This window comes from Nematocida major (assembly GCF_021653875.1).
Source record: "Nematocida major strain JUm2507 chromosome Unknown 2438, whole genome shotgun sequence".
Taxonomy (NCBI): domain Eukaryota; kingdom Fungi; phylum Microsporidia; genus Nematocida; species Nematocida major.
In genome coordinates this window covers 165,560-183,745 of record NW_025952955.1, presented here as the reverse complement: position 1 = coordinate 183,745, position 18,186 = coordinate 165,560, and the positions used below count along the sequence as shown (strand labels likewise).

The following is an 18,186-nucleotide window of genomic DNA, read 5'->3' as shown; positions in this document are numbered from 1 at the left end:
AAGGCGCCAGCACTCTGCTGCGCACGCTTTGCTCTTGCATCTCCATTTCAGAAACTCTTTTTCTAAAAAGCCAGGCGCAAGCGGGCCTGCGTCCAAAGCGCCGACTGGGCCACAGCGTTCCTGCAGTGTGCGAAATAAGTAGTGCTGATTTATTTTCCTGATAAAAAGAGCTGCGTGCTGTCTCGGAGACGCCTCTGCGCGACGGCATTCAAAGCAGCAGCCTTCTAGCCTACTGCAGCGGGCGAAGCTCTTTCTCCAAAAGAGACGCAACACCATCAATGCTGTCTGGCACAGAGCCCATCACCCTGGGGGACTTTCCCCCTATCTTTGCATGTGGCTGCGCGTGCAAAAGAGATCGCACTCTTTCCACGCCGTCGCTCATCCACCCGTTCAGAACTGTGCACCCCTCGGCCTCGCACACAACAAGGCCCTCAGCCTTCTCCTTCTCAAGAGCCTGCACAAACGGGCCCATAAGCTTGTTGACCTGCTGGGCTGTTGTTCCCTCCAGGCCAGAGCACACAAAAAGGACGCCTGGGGCGCCCTCGCTCTTTTCCTCTGAAAGGCGCTTTTTCAGCCTGGCCAGCTCTCCGTCAAAGTGTTTTTTTCGCTCTTTGATCTGCTGCTTCTGCGTCTCGTCCAAAAGGTCTCGAAGCCTGCATGTCTCGACCAGCGGAAGAGTGGACGCGTCCAGGCGCTCTCGGATTCTGTGCATGCTGCTAGCCGTCACCTCCTCCGAAAGAAGGTCTCTTGCCTGCTGCTCGGCCAGGGCCGCCTTGCTTCCACAAAGCGCGCTGATTCTTCTGATGCCTCTAGCTATGCTGGCCTCGCTCATTATCCGAACGCGCCCAATTTCGCTGGTGTTCTCCACGTGTGCGCCTCCGCACAGCTCTGCAGAAGTGTGTGAAGGCTTTCCGTCTTTGCTTGCTGAGTCTTCTACCTTCACCACGCGCACGTTTTCCGGGTACTCCTCGCCTTTCATGTGCCGAACTCCCTCGATTGCCACAGCTGCTTCGTACGGCATGTGCTCTACATGCACGCGTTCGCCCCGGTCCACTATTCCATTCATTATCGCCTCTATGCTCTGCACCTCGTCTTTTGTCAGCGGCTTGCCCCAGTGGAAGTCAAACCTCAGCGCGTCCTCGCTGACCAAGCTTCCGCACTGCTTTATCTCCTCACCTGCGTTCTTGGAAAGAGCCCGGCTTAGCGCGTAGTTAAGCAAGTGCGTGGCCGTGTGTGCGTGGGTCAGTCTCGCTCTCCGCTCTGCGTCGATCTTTGCAACAGCTGTGTGCGTGAGCACGCCTTGCAGGCTTCCTAAGTGCAGCACATACCGTCCGTACCTTTTCGTGTCCTTTACTGTGAAAACCCCTTCCGCCTGCGAGTCTCCAGCGCCCATGTGAATCTTCAGGCTCTGCACCCTTTCAGCCATGCTCTGGGCGCCCTCCGCACTCCGCAAAAACACAACAGACCCGGCGTCTCCTTCCTGCCCGCCCGCCTCGCTGTAAAACGGCGTCCTGTTCAGAACAAGCCCAAACTCCTCTGGAATCTCGAGTCCGAACATGTCAGACACTTTCACCAGCGACCCGGCCTGTTTCACTGCCACAGGCGTTGCAGCCACTGCAGCTGTGCTGTACTTGTAGCTGTCGTCTGTTGGCGCTTTCTCCAGGTGGCTGTCAAGCAGAGACAGGTCGTGCACGGTCAAGTGCAGGCCTTCGGCGCCTTTCTGCGTGTTTTGGGAGAGCGCCTTGGCCGCCGCCTGTGCCGCCTTGAACCCCGCAATGTCCACAGAAACCCCCTCCTGCTCGGCAACCGCCATTGTCAGGTCGATGGGGAACCCGTACCGGTCGTAAAGGATGAAAGCAGACTCGCCTGAGAGGCTTTTGGTGCTTTTTGCAGCAGTCTCCAGCATCTCTGTGAGAATGCCCAGCCCTCGGGTCAGCGTTTTTGTGAACTGGCTCTCCTCCTCGCCCACCACCTGAAGAATTGTCTCCAGCGGCTGCTCTGGCGCATACACCTTGCTCATGTCTTCAAACACCTGCTTGACCAGCGCAGAAAGCAGGCCCGGAGCCTTCTTCAGATGCAGGTACTGGAACCCCAGCGCCCTTCTAAGTATTTTTCGGATCGTGTATCCCCGCCCGTCGTTGCTGGGCATCACGTTGTCCATCAGCGCTATTGTTATGGTTCGGCAGTGGTCGGCCACAACCCTGTACGCAATGTCCGCCTTGCTGTCAAGCCTTGCTGTGTACTCTGGAACGCCAAGGATCCTTTCGATCGTCTTGAACAGCGGCATGAACAGGTCTGTGTTGTAGTTGCTTCTTTCGTTCTGCAGAATGCTTAGAACACGCTCCATCCCCATGCCCGTGTCAATGTGCTTTTTTGGAAGAACTGTGAGCCCTTTTTCCTCTCGGTTGTATTGCATAAACACAATGTTCCATATTTCCAGCACGTCCGGGTCGTCTTGGTTTACTATTGCCGACGCGTCCCGCCCTCCCACTCTATCATAGTGGATCTCAGTGCAGGGCCCGCACGGCCCCACAGGGCCCATTTCCCAGAAGTTTTCCTTTGAGCCAAACCCAAGAATCCTCGAGTCTGGCAGATACTTTCTCCACAGCTCCTGCGCCTCCGTGTCCGCGGGGAGGCCCTGCGCAGGGTCGCCCTCAAAGTAGCTTACATATATTCTCTCCTTGTCCAGCTTCAAGACCTCCGTGAGAAACTCCCACCCAAAGTGGATGGCCTCCTTTTTGAAGTAGTCGCCAAAGCTCCAGTTTCCCAGCATCTCAAAGAACGTGTGGTGGTATGTGTCCTTTCCCACGTCGTCCAAGTCGTTGTGCTTCCCCCCTGCCCGTATGCATTTTTGGTAGTTGCATGCTCTTTTGAGCAGGCCGTACTGCGTGTTCTCTTCCGCCAGGTCTAAAAACTTCTTTTTGAACTGGACCATCCCGCTGTTCGTAAACAGCAGCGTGGGGTCTTCTGGGCTGACAGACGACGACTTCCAATGGACATGCCCCTCTTTCTCGAAATACCTCAAAAATGCATTTCTTAGCGCCTCTGCTGTCCACATTCTAAAAATAAAAAAGAATTTCGCGATTTAACAACGGAACAGCCCTTGCTGTTTGCATGCTGCTTGCCGTGCCTTTTTCCAGGCCGACACAGGCACGCGTTTGAAGAGCGTGGTTTGCCTGCACGCGCACGCATGCGCTCTGTTCACGCGGCCTCTATCAAGGAACGATATATTCCTCCATGCACCGCGCTGCCTGCCAGAGCCGTGTTGTGCGCGCGCAGTGCTGTCTCTGCAAACCTCTGCTCTCTGGAGCGGTTCTAGTATCGTGTCTAAAAACGCAATATACACAATAATTTCAAACAGTACATTTTATTTTTGCTTACAAAAAGCACATACAACCCGGACACTTTTTATTCTGGACGGCCCTGTTTTTCTTGCAAACGCACAAAAGGAGGGCGCGTGCCAAAGCCAAAAAAGAAGCCCAAGCAATGCAGATTCTGGCCGGCTCTTGATTAATTTCTGAGTGGCAGCATCGGGGCATGTGCCCAAATGACGCAGCATTTTCACACACAGGCCAGAAATGGCTCTAGAGCCACTCTGAGGCCTGCGCCTGCATATTCGGGGGGTATTCGCCGGCTCAAAGCAGGCACAACTACATGAGAACATTGTTTAGCAAGAGGTCTGTGCCATTTTTTGGGGTAGAATTAAGAGATCCAGCAAATTCCAGAATTCCAAACAGCAGCAAGAATATGATAATGCAGACCCACATCAGGACACATCCACGGCGGAATGCAGATAAAGGGTCGCATTCGCACGTGATCAGGTTGGCATCTGGCCCACAGACCCCGCTAACCACACCATCGCCACACGGTATATATAGGCATTCCATGTCTGTGCACTCTCCATTGACGCATGACCCCCCGACATATCCCGGGGTGTCGTCTTCGGCGCGTGTCCTTGTGTCGTAGTCGCTGTAGTGAGTGTTTGGGTTATAGTAGCCTTCGTAGTTTTGCATTTAGATGCATGTGCGAGCGCCTTTAATATACCCCCCAAAAATCATTTTTGGAGTCACAACACCGACTTTTGTTTGGAGGCAAACAAACCGATCAGTATACACAAACAAGCGCTTTTTGTGCACGTGCTGGCATAGTCAAAAATCCCAGGAAAAAGAGGCAGGCCATCCAGCCGGTGCTTGCCAGAAGTGCTCTAGCCGGAACAAAACTGCGCGGCAGCTTGCAGTCTCCATAGAAGCCGCTGTAAGTCCGCGCAGCTTTGAAGCTGCAATATGCTTGCTTTTTGGCATGCCTAGTATAGTTGGAAGCCTCGCACATTTGGCGAGCTCTTCACTTTTTGTTGAAGTTCGAGAATTTGCTGGCAGCAGAAGGTTCTGCGCGCACACAAGACCCTGTGCGGGGAGCTTCAGCATAGTGCAAATATTATTAAAAACGGTAGGACTGAAAAAGTGGACGCACCAAAAAACCGCATAAGCCGTTCTGTATTCTGAAAGGATAGCCATTCGCAATCTGTTTCTGCTTAGAAAGACCTGCAAAGAGTCTTTGCATGCGTGGCCGATGTGGGCAATTAAACCATGTTTATTCAAGAAGATTGAAAATGGGCAAAAACGTCAAAATAGCCAGCTCCCAGATCACAACTGTATGACAAGAGTATTTTCTGACTTGCATATCATTTTAAAAAAGGAAAAAAACGTGGATGCAGCTGAACAAAAAGTCTATAAAAGGCATCTTCTATTTGGTATGCTTTGCCAGAAAAGCCAAGGGCGGCGCAGAAGACCCTGCGTTAGAAGAAAATTTTCCAGACAAGCTAGAGCCAAAGAGAGAGCGGGGCTTAGACCGCTGCGGGCAAGAAAATGCAGAGAGCATTCCGCAATTGAGATACAAAGTGGTTGAAATAATCCGAGTTATAGTAGAAATCGAGAGAAAAGGCGGGGCCGGTCCCTCAAGCAGATGCTTGAAGACTGGGAGCGCGCCGAAGAGACAAATGGAATGCCCAGAGTCAGCTGAAGGCGTGCAGTCTGGGCCCCACACGCCAAAAAAACAAAAAACCTTGGCGAATCCCCAAACGCTGGGCTTAGAGGGTCTGAAAGGCCGCCTGCACACCATGGAGTGTATTCAAGCAAATATTTTATGCAATGGAGCCCTTTTGTCCATGGGAGCCCCCACTAAAATAGAGGGCTGCAGGGGCAGTGCGCATGGTGTCAAAAAACAGAATGAATACAGGCAACCTTGTTTTTGCCTAACAAGGGAAGAATTCCCCCCCAACCCCAACATCTGGAGCTTTATAATTGACCTATGCAGGCAGGGAGTGAAAATAGAGAATCTGGCGCTGCATTTGAGCAAAAAGGAAAACTGTGCTGAGCTGCAAAAAAAGAATTTCGTTGGGTACTACAGCGAAATTATTTCAGACCTCATGCTATACAAGCAGAAGCACGCAAGCAAGGAATACTACGACCCAGCGAGCCACCAGCAGGGCCTCCATATTGAAGACCAAGGCAGGCTGGGCGATGAATTTGTGCATGCCCCCAAATCAAACGAAGATTTAGAGCAGTGCACGGCGCCTGCTGCATCAAATATATCAAAAAGCTCTCAGGCCTTCGATTTCGCGCTGCAAATACCCGAAGTGATGCACGACTTTGCAAACATGGAAAAAGAGACGTTCCAGCGCACTATAGATTTTATGGCGGCGGTTGAAGTGGAAAAAAACAGCACCAAACAATGGGAAATCATCGTGAACAGGCTCAAAGCGATATATGCCCAGGCACAGAAGCATGGACAAAACACCTTTGAGAAAATGGACGAGGCAAATAGCGGGGATGCGCAGGGCGCGTCTGTGCTGCCGCTGATGGGGCCTACCTGCAGCGCACTTGAGTATATTCGCCAGTGCCATGCGCTTGAGCTGTTTTATAAATACTGCCCGTGGACTTACGCCAGGCGCAACAGAGAAAACAACCTGCAGACAATGCACAGGTTTCTAGGGAAGAGAGCAATGGTCAAGCAGAGATGCTTGAGCCACCGCGCTGTTGTGAGGTATTCTGAAGAGAAAATCATCTTTACAAAAATGGATCACCATGTGCTAGTGGACGAGCCAATAACCATAGACAGCTTCTGCAAGCACTACCACGTCCACTATGTGGACAACTACACGCAAAACTGCAGAAAGATATGCATGCCTATGTGCATAATAAACAACAAGCATAGAGAAGTGCATAACTTGAAGGACATAGCCGAGCACATAGCGAACATATACGCTGTCCCCCAAGAAAAGATATACCCGATGCTGTGCAACGTCGAGACATGTAGGTGGAGGCTGGCCCGCACGGCCGAAATGTCCCAAAGCATACAGAGCCTCGCCCAGAGCGGGCATTCGGTGGTTTTCTACTACATCAGTGAGGGGCTGAGCCACCATGCGTACTTTACATTTTCTGTGTTCAAAAGCCCTGCAGACCCTGCGAAAGCACCCGGCGTAAAAATACCGCTGTTTTTGTCGCCTCTGATGAGAAGCGCGATATCCATGACGCCGTTTGCTGAGGTGGACCCGCAGGAGCACAGAAGGGTGACTATACACGATTTCACAGATTGCAGCGTAAAGCCAAGCGTGTACAAGTATCTGAATGACCCCGGGCGCAAAAAAACCCCGATAAACACATATGGATATACTATAGTGCAATGCTATTATAAAGACCTGTACGTGGAGAGCCCAAGGCTGCAGGAGTGGTGCTGGGAGATGGCGTTGAAGGTGCATAGGTCAATGCATAAAGGGCGCCTTGTGCTTTCCTGGAATTCGAGAGCACACACCAGCAACGAAATGTATGTGCATTATTTTGTCAACGAAAACCCCGATTTGAATTTACACAGGACAAAGAAAAAAATAGACATGCTCATGCAGAAGCTGAAAATGTGCCATACCAATAACGGCAAGGAGGCACGCGCCATTTTCTTCTTCCCAAACCAAGAGGAAGACAAAGGGCTAGAAACATTCTATGGGTGGGGGGCGCTGAACTCCAAAGACATAGGCACCGGCTCTTTTTTTATTTCTGTGCGAAGCACATGCAGATTTAACAGAAATATTCGGGCGCACAACCAGCTTCTTTGGCTTATTCACAACAGGCACTTGAGAGCATAAGCCCTCAATAAAGACGCATGCACTAACCAGCTTTCTCCTGCTTTGGCTGAGAGAAACCCAGCGCCAGCAATCGGGCTCTTTCGAGCCCATGCAAGAGCGCGCGCTGCAAATGGGTGCAAACTAACTTTTAAAACGGTTTATTTGTTCTCTATCTCTTGACCCTTTTTTTTCCTGTGGTTTTGACGATCTTCTGCTCCTTTATCCTCATTTTTCCGCTGGCGTCGGTGACTATTCGCTCTTCCTCTGTATGCCTGGAGCGGCCTATTTTGTAGTCTAGAAGGGCAGACTGGGGGCATGTCAGCACTGAGACTCCTCGCCTCTCTACAATCTTTCTAAGAATCAGCTTTATGTTTTCGTGCAGCTTTGCCTTAAAGTGGAAAATGATCCTGTCCAGGCAGACCAGCGCCTTTTCCAGGTATCTGTCCATATGGCCAAGCTCAATCAAAAGCACCGACAGGAACCCGATAGAGCCCTTTGCCACTGCATACTTTTTCTCGGTTGAAAGCCTGTCTACGATGTCAAACGCCATATCCAGAATCTCAACAGTCACGTTGTCTCTTCCCTGGTAGAAAAGCGACGACAGCACAACAATTCCCCCGGCCTGGTAGTCCGAGTTGCCCGACGGAATTCCGGCGGCTGCCATCTTGCATATTTCCGCAAAGACGGGCGCGGGGTAGGCGACTGCTATTTCGTTAGTAATGTCGAACGCGACTTTTCGGTTGCGCCCGCCCTCGGTCCGCACTGCCCGGATGATTTCAAACAAGAGCCTGCACATAACCGGCCCTTCTTGCACGTTGTGTTTTTTCACCAGCTCGTGCATGACCTGCAGCTTCAGATGCCTGCTGCACTGGAAAAGAACTGCGTCTGCCCGAGGGTCCATAAAGAAGTCTATAAGAGAGGCAGGGCAGAATCCTCCGTGGATCAGGCCAAGCAGCACCTTGTACGCCATCTTCTGGGTCCTCAAGTGCGTGGACATCACGTACTTTAGAACGCCCATTGTGACCTGGGCGTTGCCCACAAACATGTGCGCCGATACCTCCAGAAGCGGGGCGTTGTTTATGAACACTCTTTCATGCTCTGGCACGTCTGTTTCTTTTCGGTTGAGGTCTGGCCTCAGCTCGCCCGAATACATCTCCTCGGTTTGCAAAAACGCGCTCTCTACTATCTCCGCGTAGTACTTGCGCAGCCAGTCTGCGTCCAGCACTTTTATCAGGCTTCGAAGGCCCTCTCTATCGTTCTCGGTCTGCTCCAGCTTAAACTTCTGCAGCAGCCTCTCAAACAGGTCAATTGCGTTGGACAGCGTGCTCAGCAGGGCCGTTCTGAAGGGGATGGCCGAAGGGTTTCGCTCCATCTCTCTGTACGACTCCTCCACCAGCACGGAAATGCCCTGCGAAATATACCCCCGCACCGAGGGGTTGCTCAGGTGGAAGGGAAGCTTCTCCATGAGCTTGCCAAACAGCCCGCGCTCGTCTTTCATGCCTCGGCAGAAAGAGGGGAAGCAGGCCCACAGCGCTTCGTACTCCGCCTTTTTCTCCGTTCTGCAAGTGACCGAAATCTCCGGCATAAATCTGCGCATAAACACCTCAATGTCTTCTGAGTGCACGCCGGACCTTATCATGGGCAGCCAGAAGAAGAACTCGTGCTCCTTCACCGCCTTCATAAACTGGTCCAGGCCTATGGCCCCTATCATCAGCTCTACACACTTGGCCATGCGCAGGTCCTTCTCGTTGAAGCAGTACTGGGCAAGCACAAGAACAACCCGCTTGAAGGCTGGGAAGGCTCGCTCGTTCAGCGCCACCATCAGGCTGTGCACGGCCTCGCACAAAGACACGTCTATCCGGGCCGGCTTTGCCTTTTCAATTGCCTCGGAAACAAGCTCTTTGATGCTCAGCTCAAACGAAGACCCTTCTGCCTCGACAAAGAACGGCTCTCCTGTCTGCATAGAGCGCACAGAGCTGCTTTTTGCCACCAAAGCCAGGTACTTTAGCAGAATAGACAGGCTCTCCGAAGTCTGGCACCCCTTCCCCGCAGCAGACTCGATAAGAGCCACGTGCAGATCTATGTGCTGCAGCGGGGCATCCAGCAAAAGAGACTCTGCGAACGTAAGCACCGGTATGCTTGCGTTGGGAGACGCCGCCTGCATGCGCTGCACAATGCGCAGCATTTTCTCGGTCGAGTTGTACATTGCTATTTCCTGCTTCAGCTGCCCAAGTATTGAAATGATTCGCCCTGCGTACTCAATATCTTTGTCTGCAAGAGCTTCAACCGTCTTAATAATTTTGTCGAATGTCTTGCTTTCTCCATACGTGGTGTTTTCGTGCTCGACAATTCTGCGCAAAACAGAAAGCGCCCGCTTCCGAGACTTTGGCATTTTGCATGTGCACTGATCAATCACCCGGTCCACCAGGTCTGCGTCCGCGTAGGCCTCGGGCGTAAACACCGTTTTAAGCATCAGCTGGCAAAAGCCTCGGTTCTCCCAGGCTTTGTCTTTTGACGCGTGCGCCATTCGGGTTAGGCACTCGCGCACCTCGTTCGCGCTCTCGCCCAGCGTCTCAGGCGCGTATTTATTTGCCAGCACAAGGCTTTCCTCGGCGTACATGCCCGTGCTGTTTAGCGACTCTTTGAGCAGATCAAAGGCACCCAGCCACATGGCCTCTTTGGTGGCCTCCTGCTTCCCCTTTTCTATCACCTCCTTTATCTTTCCCTCCAGTATTTTCACTGTTCTATCAGTATGTTCTTCTACTGTATGCTTCATGTATAAAATTTTTTCACATTCTTTTATGTTTAACCGGTCTGTTTTCTATGCCATTGCGGGCGAGGAAGAAGAAATGCAGCCTGTCAGGATGGAAGCAGGCGGGATAGAGTGCTTTCGCGTCCAGCGCGACTATGTTGTGATAAGCGGCATGCAGGCTGGCTGCACATGCTGCGAGCACACAATATGCGCGCACATTCTATCTGTGATAAAAAGCGCGCATGCAGACAGCGACGTGCTCGCTGGCATTCTCAAGTCAATAGTGCGCAAAGCAGCCGGGCTGGCCCCGCATCTTTAGAGCAAACACACAAAGCGGCCCGCGTGCACTCCATGCCTGCTGCCACGGCAAGGCGCACAGGCTGTGCAGCAGCCCAGAGCGTGCTGCGGTCATGGGCTGGATAGAGCCAGTTTCTTTGTGCTTGCTGCAAGCATCCGGCCATATTATATATAGCAAAGCAAGCGCCTGCGCATAAAAATAAAAATGTCATAAAGTACTTTAGCCGCATCCTTCGGAGCAAAACCAATTATAGCAAACATTTATTGTTATATTACGAGTTCTTCAAGCAGCTTTCCCTCATATCTTTCCGCGGTTGAAACATAAGCCAGGCCCGTGTTCTCATGATTCAACTGCACATTTGCAATAGAATCAAACCATGCCACTCTTATGAAACCGCGCTTGCTATTTGTTATTATATGCCAGAAATGCACACGGTCAAATTATCCCATGGCTTATACCAGCGTTGTTAGTGCGCGCCTTGGCATGCAAAAGCCCCCGTACAAGCGCCCGAATTCCTCAGGCCGCAATGCCGTCTCTCCTTCAGTTTGCCATTTTTGTTTCACACGACACACAGAGAACTGCTGCTTTGCTACTGCTCCCACCAGTAAATCGCCCGCGTTGCTCTTTCCACTTTATTGGCGGCCACCTGTCTTATCTTTGAAGCCTTTCGGCTCTTCAACTACTACTGTCGACTTTCTCTCGCCACCATTTTTAAGCAAATGGGCACTTTCCCGTTTATTAATGCTGCTGCCGGGGCCATTCAGCCCCGCCGAATAGCAGGCCGTCGATATGTGTCCTAGTTTTCCGCAGGTGTAGCACCTCTTAGTAAATGCTCTGTTTTTCACTTCCAATCTCGCTACCCTTTTCTGGATCCCCACTAAAAACTCCGTGCTCTCATTTTTGCGCATTTCCAACTTCAGCTGTGCCGCCCATTTTTTGAACTCTGCTTCTATTTCCGCTCTGACTTTTTTATGTATTTCCGCTTCCATTATTTTCCTTTCCGCGTCTATCATTGCTGCTTTCTCCGCTTTTTCCTTGGGTTTCTCTTTCTCGACCAGCCTTTCTCGGACCTTTTTTTCTATGAACCTCACGTCTTGTGCTCTGCTGGATTCCTCGTTTCTTATGTCTCCGCTTTCTAGCCCATTGACGATTATCATCTGCACCTCCTTGTCTGTCATCTTCTCAATTATCTGCCATAGGTCTTTCTTCATTTTCATGCCTATCTTTATGTATAGCAATACTCTTTTTATCTCAGTTTCAATGTTTTGATTTGACTTCGAAATTGCATCTGTGAATGTAGTCTGCATGGAGAATTTATTTTTGCATAATTTATACAGCAAAGCGCCATCAGTTGATCGAATTTGATGAACCAAATTATCAAACCATCCAATATACATAAAATAAAAAAATCATTAAGATCTCCTGCAAGTTGTAAACATGCATTCGCCTGCTTGCCATATTCGCGATAGCTGGATTTCTCAACCAATGCGAACTCTGCGAATAAGCAAACATCCCTGCCACTAAACACACAATTTCCCTAAGAGCCCACCCACTGTCTTGCGACATACAGGACTTCCTGGGCGCAGCCTGTTTAAACTCACCTTTTTCTTGGTCTTGGAAAATTTATTTATTCTTTGCCTATTTGTCATCATCGTCAGAAAGCGAAGTCACTATGTCGTAAACCATATTCTTTTTGCGGTCCAGATTCAAAACTAGATTTAGCAACGGCTTATTATTAGACTGGGGATCCTTTGAGTCGTTTCCTTCTTTGCGCCCTTGCATCTAAAATACAAAGCCCGCTCTGTATTTATAGTTTTTGGCTGCATCTTTATGATAGAATTTGTTCATGCCAGTCTTATGAGATCACACTTGCTATTTATCAATAGATAAAATGGCGAATTAATTTACAAAAACATTGCGCATTTTATCTTTCAAAGTGGCAGGAAGCCTGCGGAATTCCAGAAGAGAGGGCTCGGAGAGTGTTCCCGTTAGCCTGCGCACGGTTTGCAGCGGCTATAGCCTCGCCAACTAAGCAAAGCAGCGCCCGCAGAGCACATGCTATGCCTGCAGGGCAGCAAGGCATGCTTCCGGCCCGGGCCCGCTATAGTGGCCTGGATTGCATCTCCTTGCACAAAATGCGGATTATTTGCTCTGTGTCTTCGGTGCTGTGTATAATGGACAGCTCCACGCACCTATTCACGCACATGGCAGTCTTGTCGGGCGAGAGCTGCAGTTTGCTCTTCAGCAAGGCATAGGACACTACAGGCTTTCTTAGATAGGCATCGATGTATCCGCTGCTTACTATGTCTGCATACAGTGCGCATATGCTGGCTGGCCTCAGCTTCCCCATGCGCTGCAGCGCATCGTAGACACAGAACGCCTCGGGCAGGCACTGCTTAAGCTCGCGCGCCATCCTTACCTGTCTGTCCCTTTCCTCCACATCCATCTTTAGCAGGCGCTCCATGGCAGACACGCCTGCCTCTATCTGCACAATGTGCGCCCGCTCTGCCTTGGTCCACCGAAGAAACTCTGCCACTACATGCTCTGTTAGAGACGCCTTTCCCGCTCGGACTCCTTGGTTGTTCTGCAGCAAAGAAAACAGCCGAACTATGTACATGTTTTTCTCTTCTATGCTGTGCAGAGGGTGCCCCTCCTCCTTTTCCATGGCCTCTAGCGCGTGTGTGTACTCCTGCACCTCCGCATGCGATATTTCTATGCCGGGGAACAGCGCGGCTGCAATCCGGTACTTTACCATTGCCAGCAGCGCAATTTTGTATCCGGAATGGGCCAAGGTCTTTTTTATCTCGTGCCCGACCCTTTCCTTCGACACCACCGCCTTTAGCTTTGCGTGCAGGCGCTCTCTGTCCAGCACGCCCAGCACCTCCGGAACTATCTCAAAGGACAGGCGCGCAGCAAACCGCAGAACCCTTAGTATTCTTAGCGGGTCGTCCATAAACGTGACCATTGGATCCAGCGGAGTGCGTATTTTTTTGTTTTTTATGTCGTCCAGCCCCTTCCCAGTAAGATCCTCGACCTCGCCTGTGTTTATGTTGTAGAAAAGAGAGTTTATCGTGATGTCTCGCCTGTTTGCATCCTCCTGGGGCGTCCCCGTGCGCACTGCAGGGATTCGGGTGTCTGTGTACTCCTCCGTGCGCAGCGCCACAAAGTCCACGAGCAGCCCTTTGTACTGCAGGCTGGCGGTTTCCAGATGCTTCGACTTTTCGGGGTTTGCTGCCATCGCATAGTACCCGCGCACGCTCTCCGATTTTTCGTGGAGATACTGCATAAACCCCTTGGCAAAAACAGCCCCGCTGCTCCTGTCAATTGTGATGTCGACGTCGTGGCTAGCTATGCCCATCAGCCGGTCCCGCACCCATCCGCCTGCGACTCTGTACACGATGCCCAGATTAAGCTTTTTGTTGTACTCTAGCAGCTGGCTAAACAGCTTTTCTTCCACTGGCTCAATATGCATTCTAGAAAAAATAAAAGACAAAAGAGTTAAGTTGGCAACAATCAGAACTCAAATATAAATGCGCAGGGCGCCGGCTTGGCAGGCCGCAGAGATAGGCCTTGCGCGCGTGGAAATATTTCGAAAATAAATTCAGATTTTAATTTGCAAGCACATGGAGTCATTTGGGCAGCAGAGTAGCCAGATGTACGGAAGCGACTTTACGAACATGGCCACGGGGTCCATTGGCGCGCTCACACAAGAAGACGAAATGCTGAAGGGGGGGCACACCATAGACAAAACGTTTTTAAGCAGCGTGCATGCGCAGTGCGACGCCACGCTTGCAGACGATGGGCTGGTCCACTACGTGGCCACGGCGTTTTCGGAGGTGTGCAGAAAAATAGACGACATCCACCGGGCCCTAGAGGCCGCAGACATTTCAGCGCCTGCAGACAGAAAGGAAAATTTGGACAGCGTGATAATAGAGGAGAGCGCGGAGGTGGGCTGGCTGGATAGAATCAAGCAGATAGTGTACGGGAAGGACGGGCGCGCCCAGGAGGAAGACGGGCGATTTGCGAGCGGGAGCAGAGGGCCGGGCAAAGAGGAGGCCTGTGCGCCTGCACAAAAGCCGCTTGGAGGGGCCAGCGTCTTGGGAAGTGCTTTGAACATGGTGGAGCAGGCTGGGATAAAGTCTCTGCTGCACAGAAGGAGGCGGGGCGAAGAGGCCGGGGCGCTGGCCAGCATGGAGCAGATGAAGGCCCGGAAGGACGCAGAGATCATGCGCCACAAAAGCCGAGCGGAGGCCGCAGAGGCAGCTCTAAAGGAGGCAAACGAGAAGGTGGAGGCATACAAGTCTAAGCTGAAAGTGCGAAAAAGAGAGATTTCCGAAATAAAGTCCTCCTTCACGAGCACAGCCACTGCAGAGGCGTCGCTGGGCAAGCTGGCAACCTCTGTGTCTATACAGATGGCTCGCATGCTGCTTCTTCTGGGCATGCCGTCAGACATTGACCAGATGCACCAGGAAATAGCGGCTGGGGAAACAGGCAGGCTGGTGGAGTGCTTGGCGGAGATTGAAAAGCACATAAAGGCAAGCGAGCAGAAGGAGAAGGGCGCGCTCGACAGCATGCAGGAGGAAAGGGCCCACATAAACAAGCAAATCCAGAGCTTCACGCAGGAAATAGAGGAGGCCAAAAAGGCAAACCGGGAAATGCTAGCAGAGGCAGAAAAAATCCGAGAAGAAAAAGACGCGCTGATAAACAAGCAGCGCATGGTCATAAAGCTGCTTAAAAGCAAGCTTGCACAGCCGCCGGCGCCGCACCCGGGGGTTTCTCCGGGCCAGGTGTCTGTTTGCAGCGCAGCCGCGCCGGCAAAAGAGCCGCACAGGCCCCGAGACGCGGCCAAGGCCAAGGAAAGAACCCGGATAGAGGAGGAGCTGGAGGCCAGAATAGCGAGGGTGCAAAAAAAGATCAAAGAGCTGAAAAACCCGCGCGACCCGCTGTACAGAGTGCATTTAGAAGACTTAGAGGATAGCCGGCGAAGATTGAATGATTTCTTGCAGATATAAAGGTAAATAAACTAAAAGTCTATAGCATATGTTTCACAAGCTGTACGCTTTATTTTATACTGAAACAGGCTGCATGTGCCGAGAGGCAGCGCAGTGCGCAGAGCGCGCGCATGAAGTGCGCTTGCGGATCAGAGCATGCCAGCCGAATACAAGAAGGGGCAGGGTTCATCGTGCACCCAAAGGGAGCTCTAATGGCTTTGTTTTTCTTCTGTCTGAAAGCAGTTTTTTCCTTTTTAAATATAGCTATGTGCTGGCTGCGCGCATGTGTCTAGTTTGGGGCTGTGTACAGCGCCATTAAAACCTCCTTTTTGGTGTACCCGCACTTCTCATAGAACTTCTGATTTTCTTCGCTGCATGCAAGTATGACCTTGTAGCAGTTGCTGGCCTTGGCCTTTTCTGTCAGATGGTTTATTAGAAGGCGGCCCAGGCCCTTTCCCTGGTGGGCCTCGGACACCACAATGTCCTCTATGTGGCCCACGCTGCCCAGAGATCGAATAAACTTCTTTTCTATCAAAAGCGATCCCGAGCCAACGACCTCGTTTTCTGGCGACACAACCACAAGAGTCTTGTATGTTTTTCTGTTCTTTTTCATGTATCTAAAAAGCTTCTGGACGTCCTCCTCGCCCGGGTATGGAGCCTCTGTCAGCGTGGACAGAAGAGTGAAGTACTTTTCGCTCAGGTCTTCTTTTCTTAGATTTCTAACACGGTATGACATACCAGGGGTCTGCATGCTGCTATTTATGCTAAATATTGAAACATTGTAAATAAAAGCGTGCAAATAAATAAATATGTGCAGCTGATTTCCTCCCACATAGAAAGAATCCAGCAAGCCGCAGGGGCGTGCGTGCAAGCACAACAAACACATGCAAATCACAGATAAAGACAAAGATCAGCAAGCAAAGAACAGAGGCTCTTGGCACAGCGCCGGCAAGGTACGCACGCACGATAAAGCGGAAAATCTTAACCCTTTGCGGGGCGGAGCACAGCTGCTGAACAAGACACATGCCCTGGCGCAAAAAAGCGCATTCCAGAGAGCTTTGCATGCTCTTTCGATTTTCATGCGCTCTTTCCTCTGCAGTGCAGAATAAAGCATGCAAGGCATTCTGCAAAGGGGAAGCGCAAGCACGCTCTTCTACTGAAGTGCAGACTCCCGGAAAAGTCAGGCGTGCGCCGCATTGCTGCGTCTTTCCGGGGACTCTGCATCTATCAACGCCGAATGGGCTAGAGCAGGCAGACCGCACAAGACACTGAATTAATTTTCATTTATTGAACAATTCTTGCAATTCTGCAAAGAATAAACCTGTAGAGAGATGCCGTGTGCAGCAGCTGACAAGCATCTCTAAGCAGGCGTATGCGTGCTTTCAGCCGCCTTTGAGACTATGAGGTCGAACACAAACGCCCGCCGCGCCAGGAAGTATTGGCCCTTTCCTGTAGACTCTTTCGCAACAATTTCTCCGCTCCGCAAGTATCCGTTGTACACCAGCACATACGACAGCTCCAAAAGGAGTGAGCCGGCAAGCCCTGCAGTCTGCTCGTTGCCAGCCACCCGGTCGTACACTCTTTCCACCCACTTTGGGTCGTTGAGGACGTGCATCGCCATGTCTTTAATGCTTTCCTTTATGTGCAGGTGCTTCTGGAGCAGGCTGTACGCGCTCTCCAGCTTTGTCTGCGAGACAAGATACTTCACCATCAAATACACAAGCAGCACATTCTGCGGGTTCACCATCATGGCCCGTGTAAAGCAGTACTCTGCGCTTTCCTTTTTCCCGATTTTCTCGTATATTAGGCCGCACCCTGCAATCCCGCTGTAGTTCTCTGACTTGATCTTCATCGACTCAATGAAGCACTTCAGGCTTTCGGTTAGGTTGCTGTTCATGAACTGCTCGTGCCCAAGCAGGCACAGCACATACGGGTCCCGGTTGATTCCCAGGCTCCGCTCAAAGCACTCCAGCGCCTTCTCGGTTTCTTTTTTCAGACTAAAGTGGTTCCCCAGCACAGCCCAAGACACGTATGACCCTGCATCAATGCCAAACACGTCTCGGCTTAGTGTTGTGAGAAGGCTTTTCTCCCGGTTGTGCCAGAGAATGCTCGAGTAGTAGTGCATAGTCTCTAGGTAGCAGGGGTCTCTGGCACGGATGTACTCAAACACAGCCCCTGCCTTCTGCATGTATCCGCACTCAAATATGTGCACTGCGACCATGGCCACGCTGTAGATCGGGAGGCTGTCAAACAAAGAAAGGTAGTCTGGGACTGCCTTCAGAACGCCTGCAGATATTCTCTTCAGCAGGGAGGCCTCCTGCATGATGCTCTTTATAATAAACTCGGTGGCCCGGCCCTCTTCTTTTTCCTGCCGCCTCTCCAGCTTTTTGTCAACCTTTGTGCGAAGGTCGGCGCGCGTCTTTTTGCCCTCCCTAAGCTCGCTGTTCGATATGTTCTCGTTTCCCCTGTCCTGCTTCCCCACCGACCGGATGCTCTCGTCGAGCACAGGCCTGTACACAGTGTACAGCAGGCCGCCCTCCTCAATAGACTCGAGGCAGCGCTTCAGCCCTATTTCCGGGCAACCCGTCTCCGCTTCTGCTTCCGCCAGAAGCGCAAGTATGAACGACCTGTCCATGTCTAGAACGTACAGACTTTCCAGCGCGCTCTGCGACTTTTTGCACACGGGCTTGTGCACCCGGCTCAGCAGCTCGCTTGCAATGTACTTCACCTGGTTGTGCTCTTTCAGCCGCTTGTGGCAGAGCGCCTGGTAGTAGAGCGACGAGCACGAGCTGTCTCGGGACAGATACATAAGGGCGCGCCGGTGCTCCATGTTTCTCATGAATAAATACCCCAGCAGCAAAGACTCTTCCTTCTGCTGCTTTATGCTTAAAGACTCTACAGCATAAATTGCGTCTTTAAATCTTTCGTGCTTTATGCATGCGCTAATGAACTCCTCAACTTTCTGCATAACAAAATAAAAGTCTTTCATTCAATTTATTTGTGGATGTAAATATTGGCATTGATTGAC

The 18,186-nt window shown here is 51.3% G+C and overlaps 10 protein-coding genes across 10 annotated transcripts; 3 read left to right on the top strand and 7 right to left on the bottom strand.

Moving 5' to 3' along the window:
- Positions 1 to 229: 229 nt before the first annotated feature.
- On the bottom strand, positions 230 to 3,058 carry NEMAJ01_0414 (alanyl-tRNA synthetase; the record flags this gene model as incomplete). The annotated part of the gene is made up of 1 exon (XM_047914252.1): positions 230 to 3,058. The coding sequence occupies one exon, from the start codon at positions 3,056 to 3,058 to the stop codon at positions 230 to 232; it is 2,829 nt and encodes a 942-aa protein (XP_047770209.1).
- A 592-nt stretch (positions 3,059 to 3,650) lies between these two features.
- NEMAJ01_0413 (uncharacterized protein) lies at positions 3,651 to 4,013 on the bottom strand (the record flags this gene model as incomplete). Its single annotated transcript, XM_047914251.1, has 1 exon — positions 3,651 to 4,013. One exon carries the CDS (start codon positions 4,011 to 4,013, stop codon positions 3,651 to 3,653), a length of 363 nt encoding a protein of 120 aa, XP_047770208.1.
- A 695-nt stretch (positions 4,014 to 4,708) lies between these two features.
- On the top strand, positions 4,709 to 7,138 carry NEMAJ01_0412 (uncharacterized protein; the record flags this gene model as incomplete). Its single annotated transcript, XM_047914250.1, has 1 exon — positions 4,709 to 7,138. One exon carries the CDS (start codon positions 4,709 to 4,711, stop codon positions 7,136 to 7,138), a length of 2,430 nt encoding a protein of 809 aa, XP_047770207.1.
- A 148-nt stretch (positions 7,139 to 7,286) lies between these two features.
- Positions 7,287 to 9,893, bottom strand: NEMAJ01_0411 (uncharacterized protein; the record flags this gene model as incomplete). Its single annotated transcript, XM_047914249.1, has 1 exon — positions 7,287 to 9,893. The coding sequence occupies one exon, from the start codon at positions 9,891 to 9,893 to the stop codon at positions 7,287 to 7,289; it is 2,607 nt and encodes an 868-aa protein (XP_047770206.1).
- Positions 9,894 to 9,918: 25 nt separating this feature from the next.
- NEMAJ01_0288 (uncharacterized protein) lies at positions 9,919 to 10,188 on the top strand (the record flags this gene model as incomplete). The annotated part of the gene is made up of 1 exon (XM_047914126.1): positions 9,919 to 10,188. One exon carries the CDS (start codon positions 9,919 to 9,921, stop codon positions 10,186 to 10,188), a length of 270 nt encoding a protein of 89 aa, XP_047770083.1.
- Positions 10,189 to 10,799: 611 nt separating this feature from the next.
- NEMAJ01_0410 (uncharacterized protein) lies at positions 10,800 to 11,564 on the bottom strand (the record flags this gene model as incomplete). The annotated part of the gene is made up of 1 exon (XM_047914248.1): positions 10,800 to 11,564. One exon carries the CDS (start codon positions 11,562 to 11,564, stop codon positions 10,800 to 10,802), a length of 765 nt encoding a protein of 254 aa, XP_047770205.1.
- Positions 11,565 to 12,268: 704 nt separating this feature from the next.
- Positions 12,269 to 13,639, bottom strand: NEMAJ01_0409 (uncharacterized protein; the record flags this gene model as incomplete). The annotated part of the gene is made up of 1 exon (XM_047914247.1): positions 12,269 to 13,639. One exon carries the CDS (start codon positions 13,637 to 13,639, stop codon positions 12,269 to 12,271), a length of 1,371 nt encoding a protein of 456 aa, XP_047770204.1.
- A 151-nt stretch (positions 13,640 to 13,790) lies between these two features.
- Positions 13,791 to 15,179, top strand: NEMAJ01_0408 (uncharacterized protein; the record flags this gene model as incomplete). The annotated part of the gene is made up of 1 exon (XM_047914246.1): positions 13,791 to 15,179. The coding sequence occupies one exon, from the start codon at positions 13,791 to 13,793 to the stop codon at positions 15,177 to 15,179; it is 1,389 nt and encodes a 462-aa protein (XP_047770203.1).
- A 268-nt stretch (positions 15,180 to 15,447) lies between these two features.
- On the bottom strand, positions 15,448 to 15,909 carry NEMAJ01_0407 (glucosamine-phosphate N-acetyltransferase; the record flags this gene model as incomplete). Its single annotated transcript, XM_047914245.1, has 1 exon — positions 15,448 to 15,909. One exon carries the CDS (start codon positions 15,907 to 15,909, stop codon positions 15,448 to 15,450), a length of 462 nt encoding a protein of 153 aa, XP_047770202.1.
- Positions 15,910 to 16,518: 609 nt separating this feature from the next.
- Positions 16,519 to 18,126, bottom strand: NEMAJ01_0406 (anaphase-promoting complex subunit 3; the record flags this gene model as incomplete). Its single annotated transcript, XM_047914244.1, has 1 exon — positions 16,519 to 18,126. One exon carries the CDS (start codon positions 18,124 to 18,126, stop codon positions 16,519 to 16,521), a length of 1,608 nt encoding a protein of 535 aa, XP_047770201.1.
- Positions 18,127 to 18,186: the final 60 nt, after the last annotated feature.